The sequence below is a fragment of the Bombus impatiens genome, unplaced genomic scaffold (genome assembly GCF_000188095.3).
Source record: "Bombus impatiens unplaced genomic scaffold, BIMP_2.2 scf_0671, whole genome shotgun sequence".
Classification (NCBI taxonomy): Eukaryota; Metazoa; Arthropoda; class Insecta; order Hymenoptera; family Apidae; genus Bombus; species Bombus impatiens.
The window spans coordinates 37810-59551 of record NT_177090.1 but is presented as its reverse complement, the minus strand read 5'-3'; the positions used below and the strand labels follow the sequence as shown (position 1 = coordinate 59551).

At 30.3% G+C, this 21742-nt stretch overlaps 1 protein-coding gene across 2 annotated transcripts in view; it reads right to left on the bottom strand.

Moving 5' to 3' along the window:
- Positions 1–510: 510 nt before the first annotated feature.
- The window catches only part of LOC100746546 (5-hydroxytryptamine receptor-like), a 26906-nt gene continuing 5674 nt past the window's right edge, over positions 511–21742 (bottom strand). The window contains exons 2-4 of one of the 2 annotated variants that reach the window (XM_033322818.1): positions 15204–15420; positions 13583–13599; positions 2820–2967 (exon numbers count right to left, since the gene is read on the bottom strand). In XM_033322818.1, the coding sequence (XP_033178709.1) occupies positions 2954–2967; positions 13583–13599; positions 15204–15420 (248 nt within the window). In that variant the 3' untranslated portion in view covers positions 2820–2953. Of the gene's footprint in view, positions 2968–13582; positions 13600–15203; positions 15421–21742 lie in introns of both variants that reach the window. The other variant, XM_033322817.1, reaches the window with a different exon arrangement.

Below are 21742 nucleotides of genomic sequence, written 5' to 3'. Positions count from 1 at the left end.
AAATACGCGATACATTTTGTACAGTTTTAGAAAAAACCAAAGGTGTAACTAATGATGTGATAAATATTTTTAAAATGTACAAACGATATTTAACGAAAATCTATTTTTCATTGTAAAATCAAATGAAAGAATAATTTTGATAGTACACAGATTAATTGGTAATGTATCGAATTTTAAAATTGCACCTCTTGAAAAAAAAGAAGATAAACACGCATGTTGTTTTTCTTTCGATCGTCAAGTGAATAAATCCATAGACTTTCTTATTTACTATAAACAATCCTTCTTTGTGTTACAAATCAGCTATACTATTTATGATGCAAATAACCCGATAATAAACCGATGATTGAAATAATTAAAGCAACACGTACATTTTAATTTCCGATACAAATGGGAGATGGAAAAATTTAAAAAAAAGAAAAAAGAAAACTTTTATTCTATATTTTCGGCTTCTTTTTTCGCGTAGAATCCCCTCTTTCCGCTTGTACCAGCAGTTACCAACCACCCTGTGTATCCACAGAATATACTGACAAAGTTTAGCCGAAGGATGATATGTAGAAAGCAGAAACTTAAAATATACAAAGATCTCTGTTAGTGCCTAGATAGTGATAGTAGCCATATTACTTTGGTGTTAACATTTGTTGCTAAAGATGGAGAAACAGATTTGTTTCTGCGAAACTGTAGACTTCGTCATCCGATTATATAAAATGTAGCGGCAATGATGGAATAATCGATTATGAGATAATTCTTTCTGCAAAAAGTAAATCGAAAACATGTAGAATGAAATTTTGTTCTATAGTATTTCCTTTCCGAGAACATTGATTTAAAAAAATCGTTAAATAAGAATATACTCGTTTGAGAATTGATAAATTGTTTCTGTGTTTATAGATATTAGGAACATTAATAGAAATTACAAAACAGAAATAGTACATCGTACTTCGTCTATAATTCGTAACAGATTTATATCGGCATGATGTATAGATCTATATATATACGAAGTATATAGAGAAAGATAGTAATTCACATAAGATACATTTTTAGATATTTTATTCATTTATTAATTTATTCGAGAGCAGAATTCTCAATATTATTCTTTTTTCTAAATGCAGTTTTTGCTTCTATTTCATCGACCATGTTGGACGAATCAGTATCTTAGGAAAACCAAGCTAAAGATAAAGAACTTCAAACGTTTTCGATTTATTTTTGTAAGAGAAATCATCTCAATATCTTTATAATAACGTCATTGCAGTTACACTCTATATGTACCTATCGTATAGCTATAAATAAATATGAAACAGACGTAATAGGAATAATTACACGTTAAAACAATAACGTAAAATGAGGTAATAGCAATTGTTGAACAATTACGGCAGGTATTCGAGAATCATTTAACGAAGATTGTAAAATATCGATATTCAAACATTATAAGAGGATGGATAATAGCACTGTTACAAGTATTCATACAGTAGAACCTCTGATATCCAAATTTTGATATTAATTGTAGCATATGCATACATAATGCTGGTGAAAACGTGTTTTAATCAATGAATTTTAACGATTAAAGCTTGAAATATTAAAAGTACACTTGAAGATAGTGATTAATATTAACGAAATTAATTATTGATATTATATATAAGACTAACCAGTTGATGTAATCTGAATATGAATATCTTATCATAATGGAACACGCGACAATGTTAAAAACTTTATATAAATTAGTTGCCAAAGATATTAAGTGGACGTTTTCCTATCCTTTAATCTGCAATAAGGTTGATATAATCCCATAAAATGTATAACATAAAAAATATTCTTGAGAAATGTATAGATTGATCGTCAAAAGTACCAGATTATACCAAATTCATCAATTTTCCAGTCAAAAATGCCATATATTGAACATGTATTTACACGTTCAATCTTTATCGTTATTATTCTTTTATAGTATAACACGTACATGTGAACATTTTCTTCTCCGAACAGAGAAGAATTCTTCTTCTTGTCTTTTAAATTTAAATAACAAAGGTTCTACTGTACCAATTTAAAGTTCGTAAAACAGTCCTCCTCACTTAACAATTTGTATCAAAGCGCATTAAAACAATCAACACGAATAAATTACATAAATAAAGTACACGCGTTCGACGTACTAATTCTCAACAGTACAACCAAAGAGCAACTTAAACCATCGCAGTAATTGGAAGCATCTCGATCAGGAGCAGAAATCGAAAAATGTTTTCTATTGGACGGCGATCAATTGTATCGACGAGGACACAGGTTGTTCCAAATATTCCGATCATGATGCGCGATGTTGAAATTTAGAGCTCATAAACGTCACGTCCGTTAGGTCTACCCGCAGGTGGGCGACAGGTACCCGGACTAGCATAGGAATGGATAATGTGAACCCTGAGGCGTACGTCGCTGGCACTTCGGCCACCATCCCCTCGTGTTCTCCTTGAGAAACTCACCGTAGTCTTGCAACAGCAGTAATGGAAAAGCTTGACGTAAGCGCTGCGAAAATGCCGGTCTGCCACACAGTAGAGTAAATTGTTGAAACAGGATTTCGAGAGAGCAAACCAGGCCAAATTGTAAAGAACACGAGCGCTTATCGGTCGGAAGGAGTTAACGCAGACAACGATACCGAATGGTAGCCAGAATATCACGAACATCACGCAGCTGTACATGTTTGCCTTGGTCAGTTCGTAGTCCCAGGAGAAAGCGACCGGTGGCTTATAGGAACCCCTGGTAGCGTGTCGGACTCGAATCACCAGCTTTACGTACAGGAAGGTGGTCATTAAAGTTGGCAAACCTACTAAAACCGTAGCCCCGATTATTTGTTCCATGGCTATCCCACTGAATCGGCGACGGCAGAAGTCCGGTCCTACGTCCAACGATGATTGCAGAACTACCATCATTACAGATATCAGCCAGACGCTGATGATGGTCGCTGTTACACGGCTTGATGTCAATACGGCATACCTGCAAGTATCATGCATGTGAAATAAAAGTCTTGATAATAATTTTCTTTGAAAAAATAGTTTAATGGTTGGAATAAATATCCTGATAGCGATAGAGATTCCCATTTCACATGTATCTAAATGCAGCCTATCTACACATGTGTGGATGTATCCGTAGTTCAATTTGTATCATTTTTAATATACGTACACTTCTGTATTAACGTATCCATGTTTTAATTCACAAAATCTGTTACTGATATCAACAACATCAAAGTAAACGTGTATATTAAATTGCTACATAAATTCTGTAGTCCTCCTTGTTTATATAAGGAAACTGTTTTACGATGAATATGATACTGTTATCGATATATGTAAGTGTATGGTTCGCGTTTCTAGAGCTTACAAAAGATAAGAATAATGTATTTTCATTAGCCTGCTTCTAACCAGGAACGTTTTTATAGTAACAGATTTTCATCTTCCTCGAACATTACGAAACAATTTAGATGGAAAAGATTGAATATAATAGTTTAGAATGAAAAGTAGAGTCGGCACATTTTTTTTAATGATAAATATGAAGATGTTTATAAAAGAAATATAATGCATTATTCACATACAGTGGCTTACGAAAGTATCTTAACACTCACCACAGAAATTTTTTATGGATATACTATGTATGTTATACAAACATTCTGAAATTTCATTACGCAGTTGTTATACTTATATTGATAAAATCTGAAACAAATCTGAAAGTATATATAGAAGTTACAGGATATTTATTACAAATAGACAGCTAATAAAAAATTGATATATATATATATATATATATATATGATATATATATGATATATATATATATATATATATATATATATATATATATATATATATATATATATATATATATATATATATATATATATATATATATATATATATATATATATATATATATATATATATATATATATATATATATATATATATATATATATATATATATATATATATATATATATATATATATATATATATATATATATATATATATATATATATATATATATATATATATATATATATATATATATATATATATATATATATATATATATATATATATATATATATATATATATATATATATATATATATATATATATATATATATATATATATATATATATATATATATATATATATATATATATATATATATATATATATATATATATATATATATATATATATATATATATATATATATATATATATATATATATATATATATATATATATCACGAATAATGATTTTAAATATATGGTAATTATTTATATGAAGGCATACGTGGCTGATTCTAATAACCTTGAAATATGTTGTCAAGGTCAACCTTCCGGTGGACGAATATTAGTCTAACCTAACCTATAACTTATTGATTTATATTGAAAATGACGTGAGTTCGTGCTCGCCACCTATATGCAGATGCGTTAGTTATAAGAAATAGTAACTAGAAGATAATCCTAGTTACAATCGATAGATTTAATCGATAGGCTTAAGATGCTTTTTTGTTTTTATCCCTAGTTTTAGTAAGCGCGTGCAATAAAGGTTTTTTTGGCTCACAACGGTGTGATAGATTTATCCATTCAATAAAATACTAACTATTGTGATCCTACCTCTGAGCATAGAAATATCAACAATTTATCTTACCTTATTTATACTAAATATGATTGACATCATCAATGAATTGGGTTTAGGTTTGGCCATGTAAGAATGCGGTCAGCTATCTGCCAGAACGAAGTGTATACTAAATTTAATTGAAGTTTTTTTTTAATAGAAGAGTTATGCCAAATCATGATCATATATTTCAAGATCATAAAAATCGATGAGGTATGCTCTCGTGCAAATAATTACCAAACATATACTTAGTACTAAAGATGGCCTCACTAATGTATCTTATTAATATAATTAATAATTAACTGTTCAAATACTTTGTTGACTTTTGTGAAATGTTGATGCTTGCAATAAATATTTTGTAACTTTTACGTACACTTCCGTTCAGAAGTATCTAATTCCATTCACAATAAATCGATTTATTGTTAGGTGATAAGGGAAAGAAAAATTTTTAAGTTCTACCAGATAACTATCTAAAAGAAATAATAAAGGTTTGAAGTAAAAACTTGAAAACGTTATAACTTGCAAGAATGATAGAAAAATAATGAGTTAAAGCATCGGTCTTATAATATCCTAATTTAAATTTCATTATAATACTTCTGTGACAAGTTGATAAAAAATTCCGATTAATATTTGAAGTCTGCCTACAGTCCAAATTCAATTTACAGAATTATTTACAGCATTAAAAAGTTAATAATATAAATATCCAAAATTAATTGGAACAGTTATCGAAAGACGTGATGAATATGGATGAGAATGCTTAATTTAATTATATCGTATGTGTACATATAACTGATGAGGTTATTGTAATATTGGATACATATACATCTTTTATAGTGTAAGATTTCAAACAAAATAATAATGTTTAGAGCTTTTAGTATTTTCCTAAGAATTTTTCAGATTTACCTAATTTCTTATAAGTGTCTTAACACTTATGGTCGATGATGTGTATTATCAGATTTATTTCTTTTATTAACATAGTCATAATAATCGTGTTTCGTTATAGAGCTAATGAAATCAAAATGTTTCATATAACATGCTCGATACAAAAGTAAATAAAACAAATAATAATAATGTATTCTGGTGAAACTCATGCAGCAACCTGCTGCCAACATAATCTTAATTTTGCATCGCAAACTATTCCAGTAAATGTACTTATACATATACTTCAGTATTCATGTACTAAAATTTATACAAATTAAAATATGGATATATTAATATGTGTACATGGATATGTTAACATGTCATTTTAATCATGTTTAAAGTCATAATCTCTGTCTAATACTGTTTTGTATTTATAAAACGTTCAACTATTTCTTGATCGAAGAAATAGTTATTAAAAAAAAAAGTATCGATGAAAATTGATGGATCTTAGGTACACGCAAATTTGAGACAAGAATGCACAGAGCATTATCGTGGAATTTGAGACGCACCGAAATATGTGTGGAATCTCAAGTATTCCACAGATCGACTAAGGATAAAGTCGTTATCTAATGCAAGAGCTTTGAGTCTTCTCACACATTGCAGTAGATAGGGGCTCCGGAACTCTGTCAGCTACGAATTTCACGCTGTTAAACTACGGGAACGTGCCATAGAATGTGAAATTAGGAACTCAATCGTGACATTGGTAGGGAACTGCAAAGCAGATCCACATCAAAGTCAAAGTGTCAAAAGAGATCCGAGGCATCGCACTGGTGGAAATAGCTTTCTATCCGGGCGTAACTTGACTGTGACCGAATCCATTTGTCGCTTCGATTGCTGTATGGACGATGATGAAATATCATGCCATTTTGCCACTAATTTCCATGTGCAAATTGTTCGTCTATACAGAGTGTTTTTTGTGTAACGGAACAAGTGACTCTTTTTGGAAATAGGTATTACAAATACAGATGGATTTTCATTCTGTGTAGAATGTGCAGAATCTTAATAATTACTGTGATTTATGCTAACAGTAAACGTTGAAATTTTTATATTTTTAAAATAGCTATTTGAATGCTGAATTGATTCTTATAACTTTTTAAATACTTCCTTATCTACAATGACTCACGAAGGTCATAGGAAATTTTTCTGAACAGGTATATTTATATAACTTTTAAATATTAGCGGTATAGTGAATAACGAATACAACTAAAAAAGATGGGAGACGGAAGAGGTTTGTCTCGTTCATTAATTATTATAATAAAAAGTTAAAATGTTAGTAGTGCCATTTTCAATTGTCAAATAGAATTATAATAATAATTATAATACCTAATGGTAATATACCTTCCTGCTCTATGTTAATTTCATTAACTTCCAGACAGTCATTTGATTATATGTCTTGTTTACGATAAACAAAGTTTTCTGAGTTATCACTCTTCTTGAAATGGAACAAGGAGATTCAATTAAGTTTCGTCGTAAATGTGGTAAAACTTCCACGGAAATATTTCAAAAAAGCGGAAATAAGCGTAAGACAATGCTTGCTGATGCTAGTAAAGTATTTGAGTAGTACAAGTATTTTAAAAATGGTCGTAAATGTTTGCACACTGACGTGAAAGATGGGACAATGTCAATAATCTCTCATTTTAAGGACATTTTTTCCGGAACTATTTTCCGTCGACTACTTTCTGCTTCCAAAATTAAAATTAAGGGAAAACCAAATTTTGAAGGGGGAACGATTTGACATACAAGCACGTAAGAGTAGTCCTCAACAGCATTCCGAAAGAGGAGTAGTTGTAATCATCGTATGTAAGTCAAATTTTATTGTTTAATGTCTTATGTATCCTCTTTCTTTCTCGATACACGTTTTGTGGCTTTGACAAATATATTTTTTATATACAGGGTGGTTGGTAACTGGTGGTACAAGCGGAAAGGGGGTGATTCTACGCGAAAAAAAGTCGAAAATATAGAATAAAAATTTTCTTTTTCTCTTTTAAAAAATTTTTCCATTGAGATAACGATCTCAATCCGTTATAACGTACCGCACGCGTACCGAGCGAAAATTCAAAGTCGATTTTCTCGAAAACAAAGCCTCGAACGAAAAATTTTTATTCTACATTTTCGATTTCTTTTTTCGCGTAGAATCACCCCCTTTTCGCTTGTACCACCAGTTACCAACCACCCTGTATATAAAAAATATATTTGTCAAAGCCACAAAACGTGTATCGAGAAAGAAAGAGGATACATAAGACATTAAACAATAAAATTTGACTTACATACGATGATTACAACTATATTCATAAAATTTTGGACCACTCTGAAAATATACATAGAAGTTAGAAATTCTTTGCTGCGAACATAGATTAATAATAACTAAAAATTAGAATATAGTATATATAGTTGCTTTAAACATATAATAATTTGTACTAAAGTTGCTCGCACTAAATATTGACGTCCATTAGTCTAATGAATAATTGACTGTTTAAATAATTTTGTGATTTTTGTGAAGTGTATGTTTGCAATAGGTATCTTGTAACTTCTAGATACATTGTCGGATTTTTTTCAAAATTTACCAATGATGATAATCTTCTCGTGCTGTATGTCGTATATAGAATTTTTTGTACGATATAAATGATACAGACAACGTTTTCGTAAGTTGTCGCATACTTTTGTGAAACACGACTATACATTGCAATTATTTTCATATTTTCTTTTACCTTAAAGCATAGTATGTTAAAAAGACTATTTGATATATTAATGTTTATTCATAAAACAAGGATATTATACGGGTATATATAGTCTTGTCCTTCTTTTTATGTAATTTCTCTATTTTTTATAAGCAATTTGTACTACAGTATTTTATTATTGACATATTGCAGATATGAGGTAATTTAATCGTCATATTTTTTTATCGTGAATTATATTCGCAGAATGTATTTGGAAGATGATCGTGCGATCTAATTTCCTAAAAAAAGGCAAATTTTTGCTCGTTACTATCCTGCATTACCAGCCCAGAGAACAATGGCGTATTTACGATCCCAATTCAAAGGTGTCTGCACTAAAAGCTCGCTGAATTCTGTATTGACGTGTTAACGAACCGGCTGAAATAGTGATTACGGTCCCTATGCTTTGTGGTTTAATCCTAGCCTTTAAAGAAGCTATTCAGAGCGTTAATTCGTAAGTATTTATTAACTGAATGAACGTAAGTCAATTAAAAATATAAAATAATTTGTAATTTGTAAAATTATTTCATATGCAATTATTAGTAGAATTGGAGAATAATATGCAAGCAATGAACTAATGCTTCAAAAAACATCATTGATAAAAAATGAGGGTAAAGTAATTTACAATATATTATTGGGCTGTTTGAAAAGTTTGTAGCATTTTTTTTTTAATTTCTATCAAATACTAAAATGTCCGAACTTGCTCTTAGTTGAGTATTGAACAGGAACATTGAAAATTCATTGATTTATTAATAATACAATGTTGAATTGGAAATGTTGGATTAAAACTGGAGTGTTCATCTACATCATTCACTGAATCTAATACAGTCTTATTGGATGTTACAAAACTTATTCCACAGCCATAGTCAAGAAATTAAGTACTGTAAAAAGCTGTAGAAGCTATGCGATGAAATTTCTTACCGAACATGAAAAATTTTTCAAGGAAAGACTCGTGATATTATATGTAGAAAAAGTCCAATTATAGTTCAATCTTTCTTAACTTTCCCTATTAATCGTTTTGAACAATCTAATATTTTATCAAGATATAAAACGTATATTGAAATAACAGATATTTTATAGAATTTCACTACACAAATTAAAAATACAAGAAAAATTTTCATGATTTATGAAGAATAGCCTTTTTCGGATTATAGTGACATAAATACTGATAAATATTGATATAAATAGTGATATAAATATTCAAGAATAAGAATGAAAATACTTAATGAGACACCTATAGGCAATTCTATGCTCAATCAAACGAATAGAAACATAATAATTTAAAAACTTTTCAAGCAAAACAGTTATATTGTGCTACAAATTGAAGGAATGCTATACAAAATTTCACAAGATTGTTCACTTTATGTTTTTAAAAAACGCGATTACTATCATTGTGGTTCTGCAGCCACATATACCTAAATAAAAACTATGTAGCACATTACTAGGTTGCTTATTCTCATAAGGTGTAGCATACTCAACTACTCAATTACCCAAAGATAGTAGTATATAATCAGATTAAATAATAAAGAATATAATAAAGCACATACATGGCATTTATTTTTTCACACAAATTTAGAGAATCACAAAAATTCACTGCAACATATGTTTGAACAGGGTTTAATTTCTCCAAAACTTTATAAAATTATAAGATCTATACCTTCCAGTTGTATGTACCAAAACACATTAGACGATTTGTTGTAATAATGTATGTAAATTTGACTTATATTCAAACTAATGATAAATTAGTAATTAGAAACTAGTGTTGATTACATTTTTATGAAATCTATATGCTATAAATCTCAATTATTTATTAGAAAACATAGCAATAATATATTTCATTATTTACAATATATAGGTAATATTAAGCACATGCATACATTTGCTACCTAAATATTATTTGTTGTATTAATTTGAAATTGTTCTATCAGTTCGAAAGGGCCTTTTTAATCACTCTTATAATTCGACAATTGATGAATTTGTAGAAAAAGAATTGGTCAAGTGGTAGAAGAGTTCTATAAAGTCTGATGACTATAACAATTACATAAAAATAAAATATAGAATTCGATACTATAAATTCATTGAAAAATTTACATATAAAATGTTCCATTAACGTAATGTTGGTCTTTAATGGATGAAAGTACCTATATCAATCATCAAATGATACATAAAAATAAATGTACAGAAATGGCTGAATGGAAGGATACGGAAAATTTATCGTTGTCTTTTTGCTCACGTTTCGAATACGCGATCTATTACGATATTAATTTTAAATATGAGTGATGACAAGACAAAGAATGAATTGCTGAACATGCTGTACGAGTAACTTCTCAAACATTGTTCTTCGGTACGATAGTATAATTTATCTGCCTCGAAAGAGATATCGTAAATCTCTCAAAATCAGATCTTCATAAAACCTGATCAAGCAGAATTTACGTGCAGCATGTAGCTACTGGTAGTTCGAAAATACTGTTATCGATTCTTGTAAACGTATACCGGAAAAGATTCCTGCTCCCTAAAATAGAGACCTATATAACAATAACTAACTATACGCAGTTGAGCTTTATTCAACAAATTCGTATTCACTGAAAATGGCAGCTATACCTATTTTTTGTTCTTTTTTCACGAAGATACGATATGTAAGCTATGAACAAGTCGAGTATTATCGTACTTCTCTAGGACGAGTAGCCTGTGTAACGAAGCAACGGAGAATTCAAAGGAATCCTCGCAATTCCGTTTTGAGCATAAATTTGAAAAAATTCCAAGCTTTCTCGGAAACTCGAAAGTAGAAACGATAAATTTCTATGACTTTTTTATATGAAAGTCTGAAAGGATCGTGCATCTATTCTCGATCGTTAAGCGAGTGCATGCAACTGGATCGTTCGTAGATCTAACTATCCACGACATGGCTATACGTGCAGGTATAAGCTTTACTTGGAAAGCATTTTAATCCCTTGTGGCCGCATTGTTGTTGGCAACAATAGTACTCAAAATTACGGTCGATTCTCTCCCTGCTAGTGTTTAGCGAAGCAAAAGATAAAGCGAATGCAAAGGAACAATTGCTATTGCTGCATTCCTCTTTACTGTAAGAACAATAGCTCTTTTTTAAACAATCTTTCGTCCCTTTCAATTGCAAACGTTTCATATACCTCGTGTGCTTTGTGTGACTGCTTTCGAACTTTAAAAGAGTAAAGATTGGACTTTAAAGAGTATATAGGACGTACATCGTAATGGTATCCACGATTTTTGGGTTATGCAAAGTACTATTGAACGTACGTCGTACTTGAAGTCTCCTACAAACGTACGATGTTTTAGAAATCGGAAGTTTTGAAAGTCTTTTCTATGCTTAATGTTTATATTGTATAAATACAGAAATACATTCCATAATTATTTAAGTAATTGTAATTTTCTAATATTTCATATTTTCTATTCCTAGTGATTCCAGAGTACTGTAATAAATTACAATGTGAAATATTTTTTGTAATGAAAAAGATAACGATAGTTTGATTGAAAAAATTGCTTAAAAGCTAGAACTATAATTAATAGTTAATAGAACTATTAAGAATTTGTATTACATTCTAGAGAAGTTGTGACATGCTTATAAAGTATATATTTTCTCTTTTAATATAACTGAGGAAATGTACTTTGATGCATAATTATTCATATTTGTTAAATAGTAATAGAGTATTTTATAAATAACGCTTAAAAACATTTACCTAGAAATGAAAAATGAAATGCATTTATTAAATGATATATTGTTAATTGCTAATCTATTATTTACATTTATCATTTAATTTATTTGAAATACTATTAACTAGTTTACACCTTTGAAACGAATTTCCTAATTGATTCTAATTTATTTTATTACGGCAAATTTGTTTTTCCTTTTTTATCGAAGAGGAAATATTTTCGAAATCTGTCTAATTTGCAAATTCATATAATGTGCAATTCGTATAAAATTTTGTTTATATAAGTTCTTTTATCTTTATGAAAAGATTCCACTTAACTAGGTTATCAATAAAGACATATCTATTATTCCATAATTTCTGCTTGATATTTGTCATAAATAAAGAAATCGTGGATATCATTATGATCTAAATTCTTTCGTTCTAAATAATTATTTGTGCTCACTAGTGACGTGTCATAAATTACGTGCTGCTCACTAATAGCCGCGTTTGTATCTTGGGCAGCTAATTATTAGCAGCAGCAGCTATTAGGGCAGCAATATAATACAAGAGAAGTTCGAAAAAAGTGAAAAAATTGTTCTAATAAGTAATAAGTGCAACAGAAGGAAGAAACGCTGTCATGCAACTTTTGTTATATCTTTTTTTATCTAAATGTATTTATATTTGCACAAATTACCATAATCAAAGTTTGAGTATAGGGAATTTATTATTCGTTAAATTGATATCGTAGAATTTACAAAATATTACTAGAGAATATACGATATTTTTCAAGTGAGAATAGAACTAAAATTTAGAGATTATTGAAAATCATTGTAAATAAAAGGTGTTATTACTTTAAATGCTTCTGGAATTGTAACTATGCAAAATTAGATTAAATTACATAAATGTAAAATTCTAAAATAATGTTATCATAAAAATAAAAATCCCTCTTCCCCCATGAAATAAGTTCTAAACTAATCGAAACAGAAATAATTTAAAATATTAACATGATTATACTTGTATTAAAAAGGAAAGATAATTTTAAAGAAACTAACGTACAATATTAAAATAAATATCTCTGTAAAGTTATGTCGACGAATCAATAATATATTTCATGATTTTTACGACAGCAATGCAACATCCACGTTTTTAGAACATCTTCTATTGATAATGATTTTCAAATCATCATGTCAAAGAATTTAATAATAGGATTTTATAAATTATCTATTGATTAAACCCGAAATTCTGAATTATAGCGAAACTTATTTCTACGTATTAAAATTATTTCGATATCATTGATCAGTATTGCAAGTCCCTGATTTGCGTCAAGTGACGTTTGTTACGTCCCAAACTGATTGTGCTTGGATCGCGAACTAATCGGGTTAACGAGTAATCGGATTACAATGCGATTACATTAAGAGGGGTTGGCTTTTAGTTTTTCTACATTAATTAGAACCGTTCATAGAAATCAAGGATTTATTCGATTCTCAACATTACAATGACTACTCTTTAGATACTCTTTTCTTGTGAACTAAAATATCTAGGATTTACGTAACAGGATGTATTAAGTAAACGTTAAAACGAAAGAAAGCAAAGAGAGAAGCAAAAATTGAAAATCGTTCTTGATTTATATTAAAGAAAGAATTACTTTTTCATCCATACCGTTACCTTCCATTCCTTTATTTCTTATTATGTGCATGTAATCAAAGAATTATTCAACTAAATATTATTTTAATGGTTTTAACTTTTATCTCTACGCATATAGAACTTCTGGAGTTTTTTTGACTGGAAAATATATACAAACAATTTGTTTAAAAATATTCAGATATTTCATTCGGAAATTAAGTGTTAATATTTAAATGTTTATAAAATCGATGATATTTTGATGTAATAGATCCAATAAATATCGCTAGCGCATGGTTCCTTTTCCCTTTCTTGTCTGTTACATTTTTATTTTGTTGAACTTGGCATAAACGTTTCACTCTTGAAATGTGCACATTCGCAATTTCTATTTCGGCTGCAGCATCATTATAATTATCATTAACCCATTGGCATATAGAGTGTCTCGTGAAAACCTTTGGACACGTGCCACAGAAAGATTTGATGTATATTTATGTTGTATGTATTATACAGGGTGGTTGGTAACTGGTGGTACAAGCGGAAAGGGGGTGATTCTACGCGAAAAAAGAAGTCGAAAATATAGAATAAAAATTTTTCGTTCGAGGCTTTGTTTTCGAGAAAATCGACATTGAATTTTCGTTCGGTACGCGTGCACTTTATCGCCTCTCGTTATAACGAATCTCATAAAAATTTTCTTTTTTTAATTTTTCCATCGAGACAACGATCTACAATGAGATCCGTTATAACGAGACGCGATAAAGTGCACGCGTACCGAGCTAAAATTCAAAGTGGATTTTCTCGAAAACAAAGCCTCAAACGAAAAATTTTTATTCTACATTTTCGACTTCTTTTTTCGCGTAGAATCATCCCCTTTCCGCTTGTACCACCAGTTACCAACCACCCTGTATAAATTCCATTAGCACTGATGAAACGCTACTGATACGATTATATTGGTAAAAGTCAAACCAATGGAAAAATGTATATAGAAATTATAAGATATTCGCTGCAAATATGTATTTAGTAAAAAGTTAATGTACAGCATAAATAGTCATCTCAAAAATATGATTAAAAAATGGTCACATTGAATACCGAAACTTATCAATATAATGCATAATTGTCTGTTTAAATATACTCTGCGAAATATATATTTGTACCAAATATCTTGTAGCTTCTATATACAATTCGAATTGATTTTAAAGTTTAGCAATATAATCATAATACACGAGTTTCATATTAATGCTAACGAAGCAAAATGTTTTCTATAACACATACATTTATAAAAGGTTTCTACAAGTGTTGGAATACATACTTTAGCTACTGTACATTTATTGCATACATTGTACACATATTTATTGTACACATTGCCAGACAGTTCGAGACATTGTGGTTGTTTCTTACTAATTAGGATTTTAGCAGTTCAAGAATTCAATGCGTTTAACGTTTCCAGGGCTAAATGCTTTTTGAGCAGTTGGAAAAGATTTTTCATGGATTATTAATAGCAATAAATGGTAATTTTGATCGCGAAAAAAATGGTTTACACAGGAACATTTAGCAGAGAAAACGTTAACGTGAGAAAATCATATGTCAATGGGTTACAATTAAAATTGATCAGAAACAATGGTTTGTACGTTGAATTGTAGTGAAGTGTAGTATGAGTTATAGTCCTTACCTTTCGGGTGGTAAACACAAACGAGTATAATTTTCTGCAGCTATAGTGGCCAACGTCAACACCGTCACGAGGAAGCAAAGTGCCTCGAGAGTACATTCAAATCGGCATGTGCTTAATGACTCTTCATGTCCTGCCAGGATCACAATCACTGATACCGGTATTACAAGGCCTGTTACTAATAGATCTGCCAATGCAACGTTCACTAGAAACGCATTTCCTGGAACGAGAGAATATAGTTTGGAGTTAATTAAAATGGATTACCGTATTAGTTAATTGTTAGATGAATTCTGAGAGTATCATATGATTGATATGCATTCAAGGAGCAATGAAGCAATCCAAAGTAATTATTGTTGTGCGCAATACATTACATCGAATGTTGTTGAATATTCATGTTCACAGTACATACAGCATGTATCTTTATATGTATAAGTATTATCACACTTTTACATTTCACATAGGACGTAGTAATCATATGATGAAAGAATTAAAAGTTTGACTAAATCAGATATAAGCGAGTTGTTGATAATTTCTTTTGATCTATTTTCATCTAAATTTTATTATTCTCATTTTCAACAATTTATTTGAGGCGAGCACTTTTGAAAGGTCTTGCTATTTTGGAATTTTAAATAATTTGTGGCTCTGCATGAATATGTTATTCATATGAAACGTGTTCGATTGCTTTACTTTCATTTAGAGATATTTTATAACATAAAATTCTATTCGTTCATATTTTATTCGATTAACACATTTTTTGTGTCATAAGCAATGCGAGATTTTTAAATGTATTGACTTTAGAAATTGGAAGTTTAATTCATGTTTTTATAATGGATGGATAAAATAAGAAGTACGCTGAATTCTATAAACAATTTGACATTTATTTAATATCTATATTTATTATTTATTAATTTATTATTTTACCAGAATTAAAATTGTACAATGTAAGTTACATACATTGCAGTAAATATAAATATGTACACAGCTATTAAATCGAACTAGGTATTTACCTTTTGAATCTTTAACTATGTATCTATGTTATTAACACGTTCAATGCGGGAAGGTTCCTACGATTCCCCTACTCTCTGTGACGAATATTGAAAAAAAATTGTTTAATTGATTTTACTTCAAAGATGTCGAAAACAAATATTAGATTGTTATAAAATATTTTTAGAGAATGATGTCGACAGACGTATACACGTTGTTACTGAAGTCGTTGTTACTCCTCCATACACGTGTGCATGATACATATAATGTCTCAACATTGAATATGTTAAGCATAACTTCATTCGCTTTATTTTTATAAACAATTATTCAATACCACACTGAACGAAAATTATTTTACATTATTAAAAATAAAAATTAGTTATTTGCAAAAATTTCGAAAATACATTTAAATTTAATATTAATAACACTTATTAACTTAAACATAATAATTAATCTTGCTATTAGTATATTTAAATCTAATGTGCACACAACGATCTAATATACTGTTGTTATTTCCATACTCATAGATAGGATCAGATGTTATTTCTATACTCAGAATAGAAATAACAACAGGTTATGGGCCCAAGTGCAATAATTAGTTATTATTTTTATTGAAAATATTATTAATAGTAATAATATTGAGGAGCGCAGAAGATAACCTAAAAACAAAAAAAAGGGGGTGCGTGATCGATGATTCAGTATTGAATATCATAAGGACGCTTTATCGAATATACAATAATTGTTTACGTAATAATACAATTATCAAAAAAAAAAAAAGAAAAAATGTCGAGCGGGGCGAGTTTAAGTATTGAAAAACTAAACAAAGAAAATTACGACACGTGGAAATTGCAAATGGAAGCAATACTCATTAAAGATGACTTGTGGGAATATGCAAATGGTTCAATAATTAAACCTAAAGCAGCGGATGAAGCCTCTTTATGGAATAAAAGGAACGGTAAAGCCAGAGCCGATATTATTCTTACCATAAGTTCGAGTGAGCTATGTCATGCGAAGCATTGCAAAACTTCGCATGAAGTATGGAATAAATTAAAGGAGGTTTACGAACCCAAAGGACCCGCGAGAAAAGCTACGCTCCTAAAGCAATTCACGAAAATGTCCGGTAGTGAAAATATGTCCGATCACTTAACCCTTAGAATGCTGAATACTCGCGGCTTATGCGTTCCGTACGGACGGCGCACGGTCAACGCTGACTATCGCCGTGGACGGAGTACTTTTTCGCTAGACTGAACTCCGTTGATTGACTATTCAAAGCGCAAATCGTAATAAGTTATAGTAATTCTTTTGCACGAGATTAAATGATTCAAGAGCGTTATTTTTTAGTATTAATTATTTATTATAAACATTGAAATTTACAATAAACTAGAATTTGGGTAATAAACTAGAAAACAATAAACTAGAAAACTAAATTTAGTAAATATAACACGAGTTAATAATTCAGTTGCGTGTGAAAAATTTCAAAACAATTATCGATACATAATCCGATATCGCATTTTCTGCATTCGTATCGTGTGTCGCTCCTTCTCTTATTTTTCACGCAAACAACACGTTTTCTTCTTGATAATTGTGTTGTGCCGGCACGATTAGGGCATTTTGACGGAAAATGCCTATCAATTAAACGAAATGGTAAATCCTCGGACTTTCTCTTTCTTCCTCCTAACATGTTTCTACGTTGGAAATATTTTCGTAAAACGTCTCTTATCAACGCTAAATGAAATTCACTAAATTTTTGTTTCGAAGCAGTAGATTTTTGATATAAAATATATGCATTATATGTAAGGAATGCATTTATATTTATCTCACACAAACGTAATAGTATTACTTCTGCGTAGGTGTTCGGAAAAATTGACAAACGCATATATGCGTCCTTAATCCATGCCGGACACTTACAGAAAACTCATTTATGTGTCCTTAGTCCGATAGCTTTCGCCAGACGCGTATATGCGTCCATAGCACTCTAAGGGTTAAATAATTTTTTCAGCCACGTGGATAAATTAAAAGAAATGAATATTCCAATCGCTGATGATTTATTGTCAACCCTATTATTATATAGCGTCCCGAATACATACGAAAATTTTAGATGTGCAATCGAATCGCGGGACCAATTACCTATTCCAGATGCGCTTAAGATAAAATTATTAGAAGAAGCTAATTCTCGTCATAATTCAAATGCCGTGAATGATCACCAAGAAGCTGTACAAGTGGAAGATTCAAATAAACACAAAAGGTATGATAAAAATAGAGATAACAACATATACAATAAAAAATTGTATAATAACATTATTATCGTAAATCATAATAGGCATGTAATTCAATGAAATATTTTTATGCAAAAAGTTTACAAATTAAAGTGCAGAAAATAAAATTATCATGCACGATCTCGATCCATGTACACAGATTAATACATTATAGCATAAAACATGAGTGTGTTGATAAATGTGTTGTAAATTATGCAGATCCATTCCGCAAATTAGAAGTTATGTACTCTTATAGACAATCTGATTGATATTCCTAAACTAATTTCTCATTAACTTCACTAATCCAATATCTATTACTAGTAGTACATGCGTTAATGACTTATTTGTTGTTGCGAACAAAGTTGTCATTCGCAAACTGTGTAAGTACTTACGTTAAGTATGCTATTCTAGCACATGAAGATTTAATTTATAAACGCATGATTAGTTCAAATGTTGTATAATGAAACTAGTAGTACATGCGTTAATGACTTATTTGTTGTTGCGAACAAAGTTGTCATTCGCAAACTGTGTAAGTACTTACGTTAAGTATGCTATTCTAGCACATGAAGATTTAATTTATAAACGCATGATTAGTTCAAATGTTGTATAATGAAACATTTCGAAACTGTACACTTATATGGTTTAAAGACACAAAATATATTAAAGAGATAAATATTTTTACTGTACGATTAGTAAAACATATGAACCAATTATATATGGTGAAAATAATCGTTTAAGTAATACAATAATATCATTAAGTATTAATTACACGTATTGAAATATTAAATAATACGATAATAATACAATAAATAAAAAATACAATAATCGTTACTTTCATTAGTCGTATAGCACAATTTTTAAAACATTTTAACGTAACAACAAATAATCCCAAATACATAGCTATGAGTAACAGTAAAATTTCTACAGAAAATAGGACAATCAAATAAAAAATAATATAGTTCATGTAACGATCTATCAAATCTTTCAACCTATTTTAAATAGTGATCTTCTTCAAAATAGCTAAGTAATTTTCGACTTTCCTCCAAAACACAGCGCAATTTATGTTTACTTAATGTAGTAAACAGATAATATTAAATAAATAAATATTAAAAATCTTCAACTAAAGATAACAGTAACGACTCCAGAGAAAACACTTTACCATTTCATTGATGTTTATATCTTATAGGCAAATATTCTCAATCATTAATTCTTAGTTTAAGTTCACTCCACGGGGTTGATAGGGGTTGGACTATGTTAAATGGAAATGTGGAGGTGACGAGGAATGGGAAACAGTGATAAATTGCGCGATGGTGAATATGAAGGGTTGGCACAGAATCACCTTCTTTACAATAACAGGATAAAATCAGATTATCTACCGACAGAAGCAACTATGAGTGTAGGAGATACAGAAGTAAATAAGGAACATCAGAGAAGTACAGGAGAAAATATAAATACAGGATTGGATAAAAGAAGGAATAAAAAGATACAAGGAAGAGATACAAAACTTGAAGTTGTCAGAAAGCGAATTAAGAGACGATTAAAAAGGACTGAAAATGGTATTGAGGAAAGCAACACGAATAAACGAAACAAGGAAGCACAAAGTGGAACAAGGAAGGATAAAGTGTTGGGATACGGAATGCTGGAAAGTGAAAAAGCAGTGAAAATATGTCTGAGGAAAGTCAGGAAAGAAACAAGTATAACAGAGTATCATAAGGAGAGAAGGAAGTATAAAACATTATGTAAAGAAAAAGAAGAATGAAAAACAGAAGAAGAAATAGAAGAGGTAAGGAGTTGTAGAACAGAGGTAGAAATATGGGCATATGTTAATAGGGGAAAGAAGAAGAGATAAGGGGTAGGTGCTCGAATAAAGATGGAAGAGTGGAAATAACATTTCAAGAATTAGTTAGAAGGAAACGAAGAAAAACTAGAAGTCGAATAGGGAACGATCAAGACAAACGAGGGGTATACAGGAGAATTGGACGACAGAGAAATAGAACATCAGATAGATCAAAGAGGAGGGAAGCAGCAGGCAGAGGCGGGATAAAAAATAAAGTACGGATAATTACAAAGGAGAAGTTTGAAGAGAACTAAAAGAAATAATAAAAAAAAGTATAGAATGGACAAGGCTTCCCGAAAGACTGGAGAGAAGGAGAAATAACACACAAAGTAGGCAACTGTAAAAGGATAATATACAGAATATAGTACATAAGACCTACGCAATGGTGCTGAGGGAAAAGCTAGGGAAAGAAGAAAATAGAGAGAAAGAAAACACAAACGGGATTCAGAGGAAGACGAATTACGATGGATAACATACATGTACATGTATATTAAGACACACGATAGGGAACAAATACAGAGAAAGGAGAAAAGTTCTAAGGCTTCTTCTTCGATCTAAAGGCAGCCTTCGACACAGTAAATGGGAAAAAGTTGTGTGAAATGAAGAGGAAGAAAAAGATAAACAACCAGCGGATAGAAAGAATAAAGGAAATCGGAATTATTGCGCATCTCTGTCTCAAACCTGTTAGTATTCAGAAATTTTCTGTGCCTCCTTGTTTAATTCTGACCCTGCTGCATGTTTCTTCATATAAGTCCGGTCTTGTTCACGACTTACATCGCAAATTTAGAGGAGGATTTGAGAAAGGAAGAGGATGGAAAAAGAGAAACCACGTGCCAAATGCGAAGATGTCCAAAATGATAGTTCTTGGAGAAACTAGAGGGAGGAGAAAAGTAGAAAAATGGTCATGGGAAGGGAGAGAGCTGGAGCCAGGAAAAGAATTGAAGTATCTAGAATCTAAGATATATCTTGAAACAAAATCCAGATGATGATCGACAGATACGAGAAGCGGTGAAGAGAAGTCAGGATAGCGATGAAATGGGTCTAAGAAATTGGGCAAAGGAAATACAAGAGCGACTTAAAAAGAAGGATTACGTTATTTGTTTCATTGGTAAAAAGTATGCTGTATGGAGTAGAGACATGGGGCTAGAAAAAGCAAAGTAGATTGGAGCTGATATGTATTAGTCAGGATAAGCATTTGAAATAGATATTAGGGTTTGATTGGAACACCTCAAGATATACAAGGTGGTTGGTAACTGGTGGTACAAGCGGAAAGAGGGTGATTCTACGCGAAAAAAGAGGTCGAAAATATAGAATAAAAATTTTTCGTTCGAGGCTTTGTTTTCGAGAAAATCGACTTTGAATTTTCGCTCGGTACGCGTGCACTTTATCGCGTCTCGTTATAACGGATCTCACTGTAGATCGTTGTCTCGATGGAAAAATTAAAAAAAAAATTTTTATTCTATATT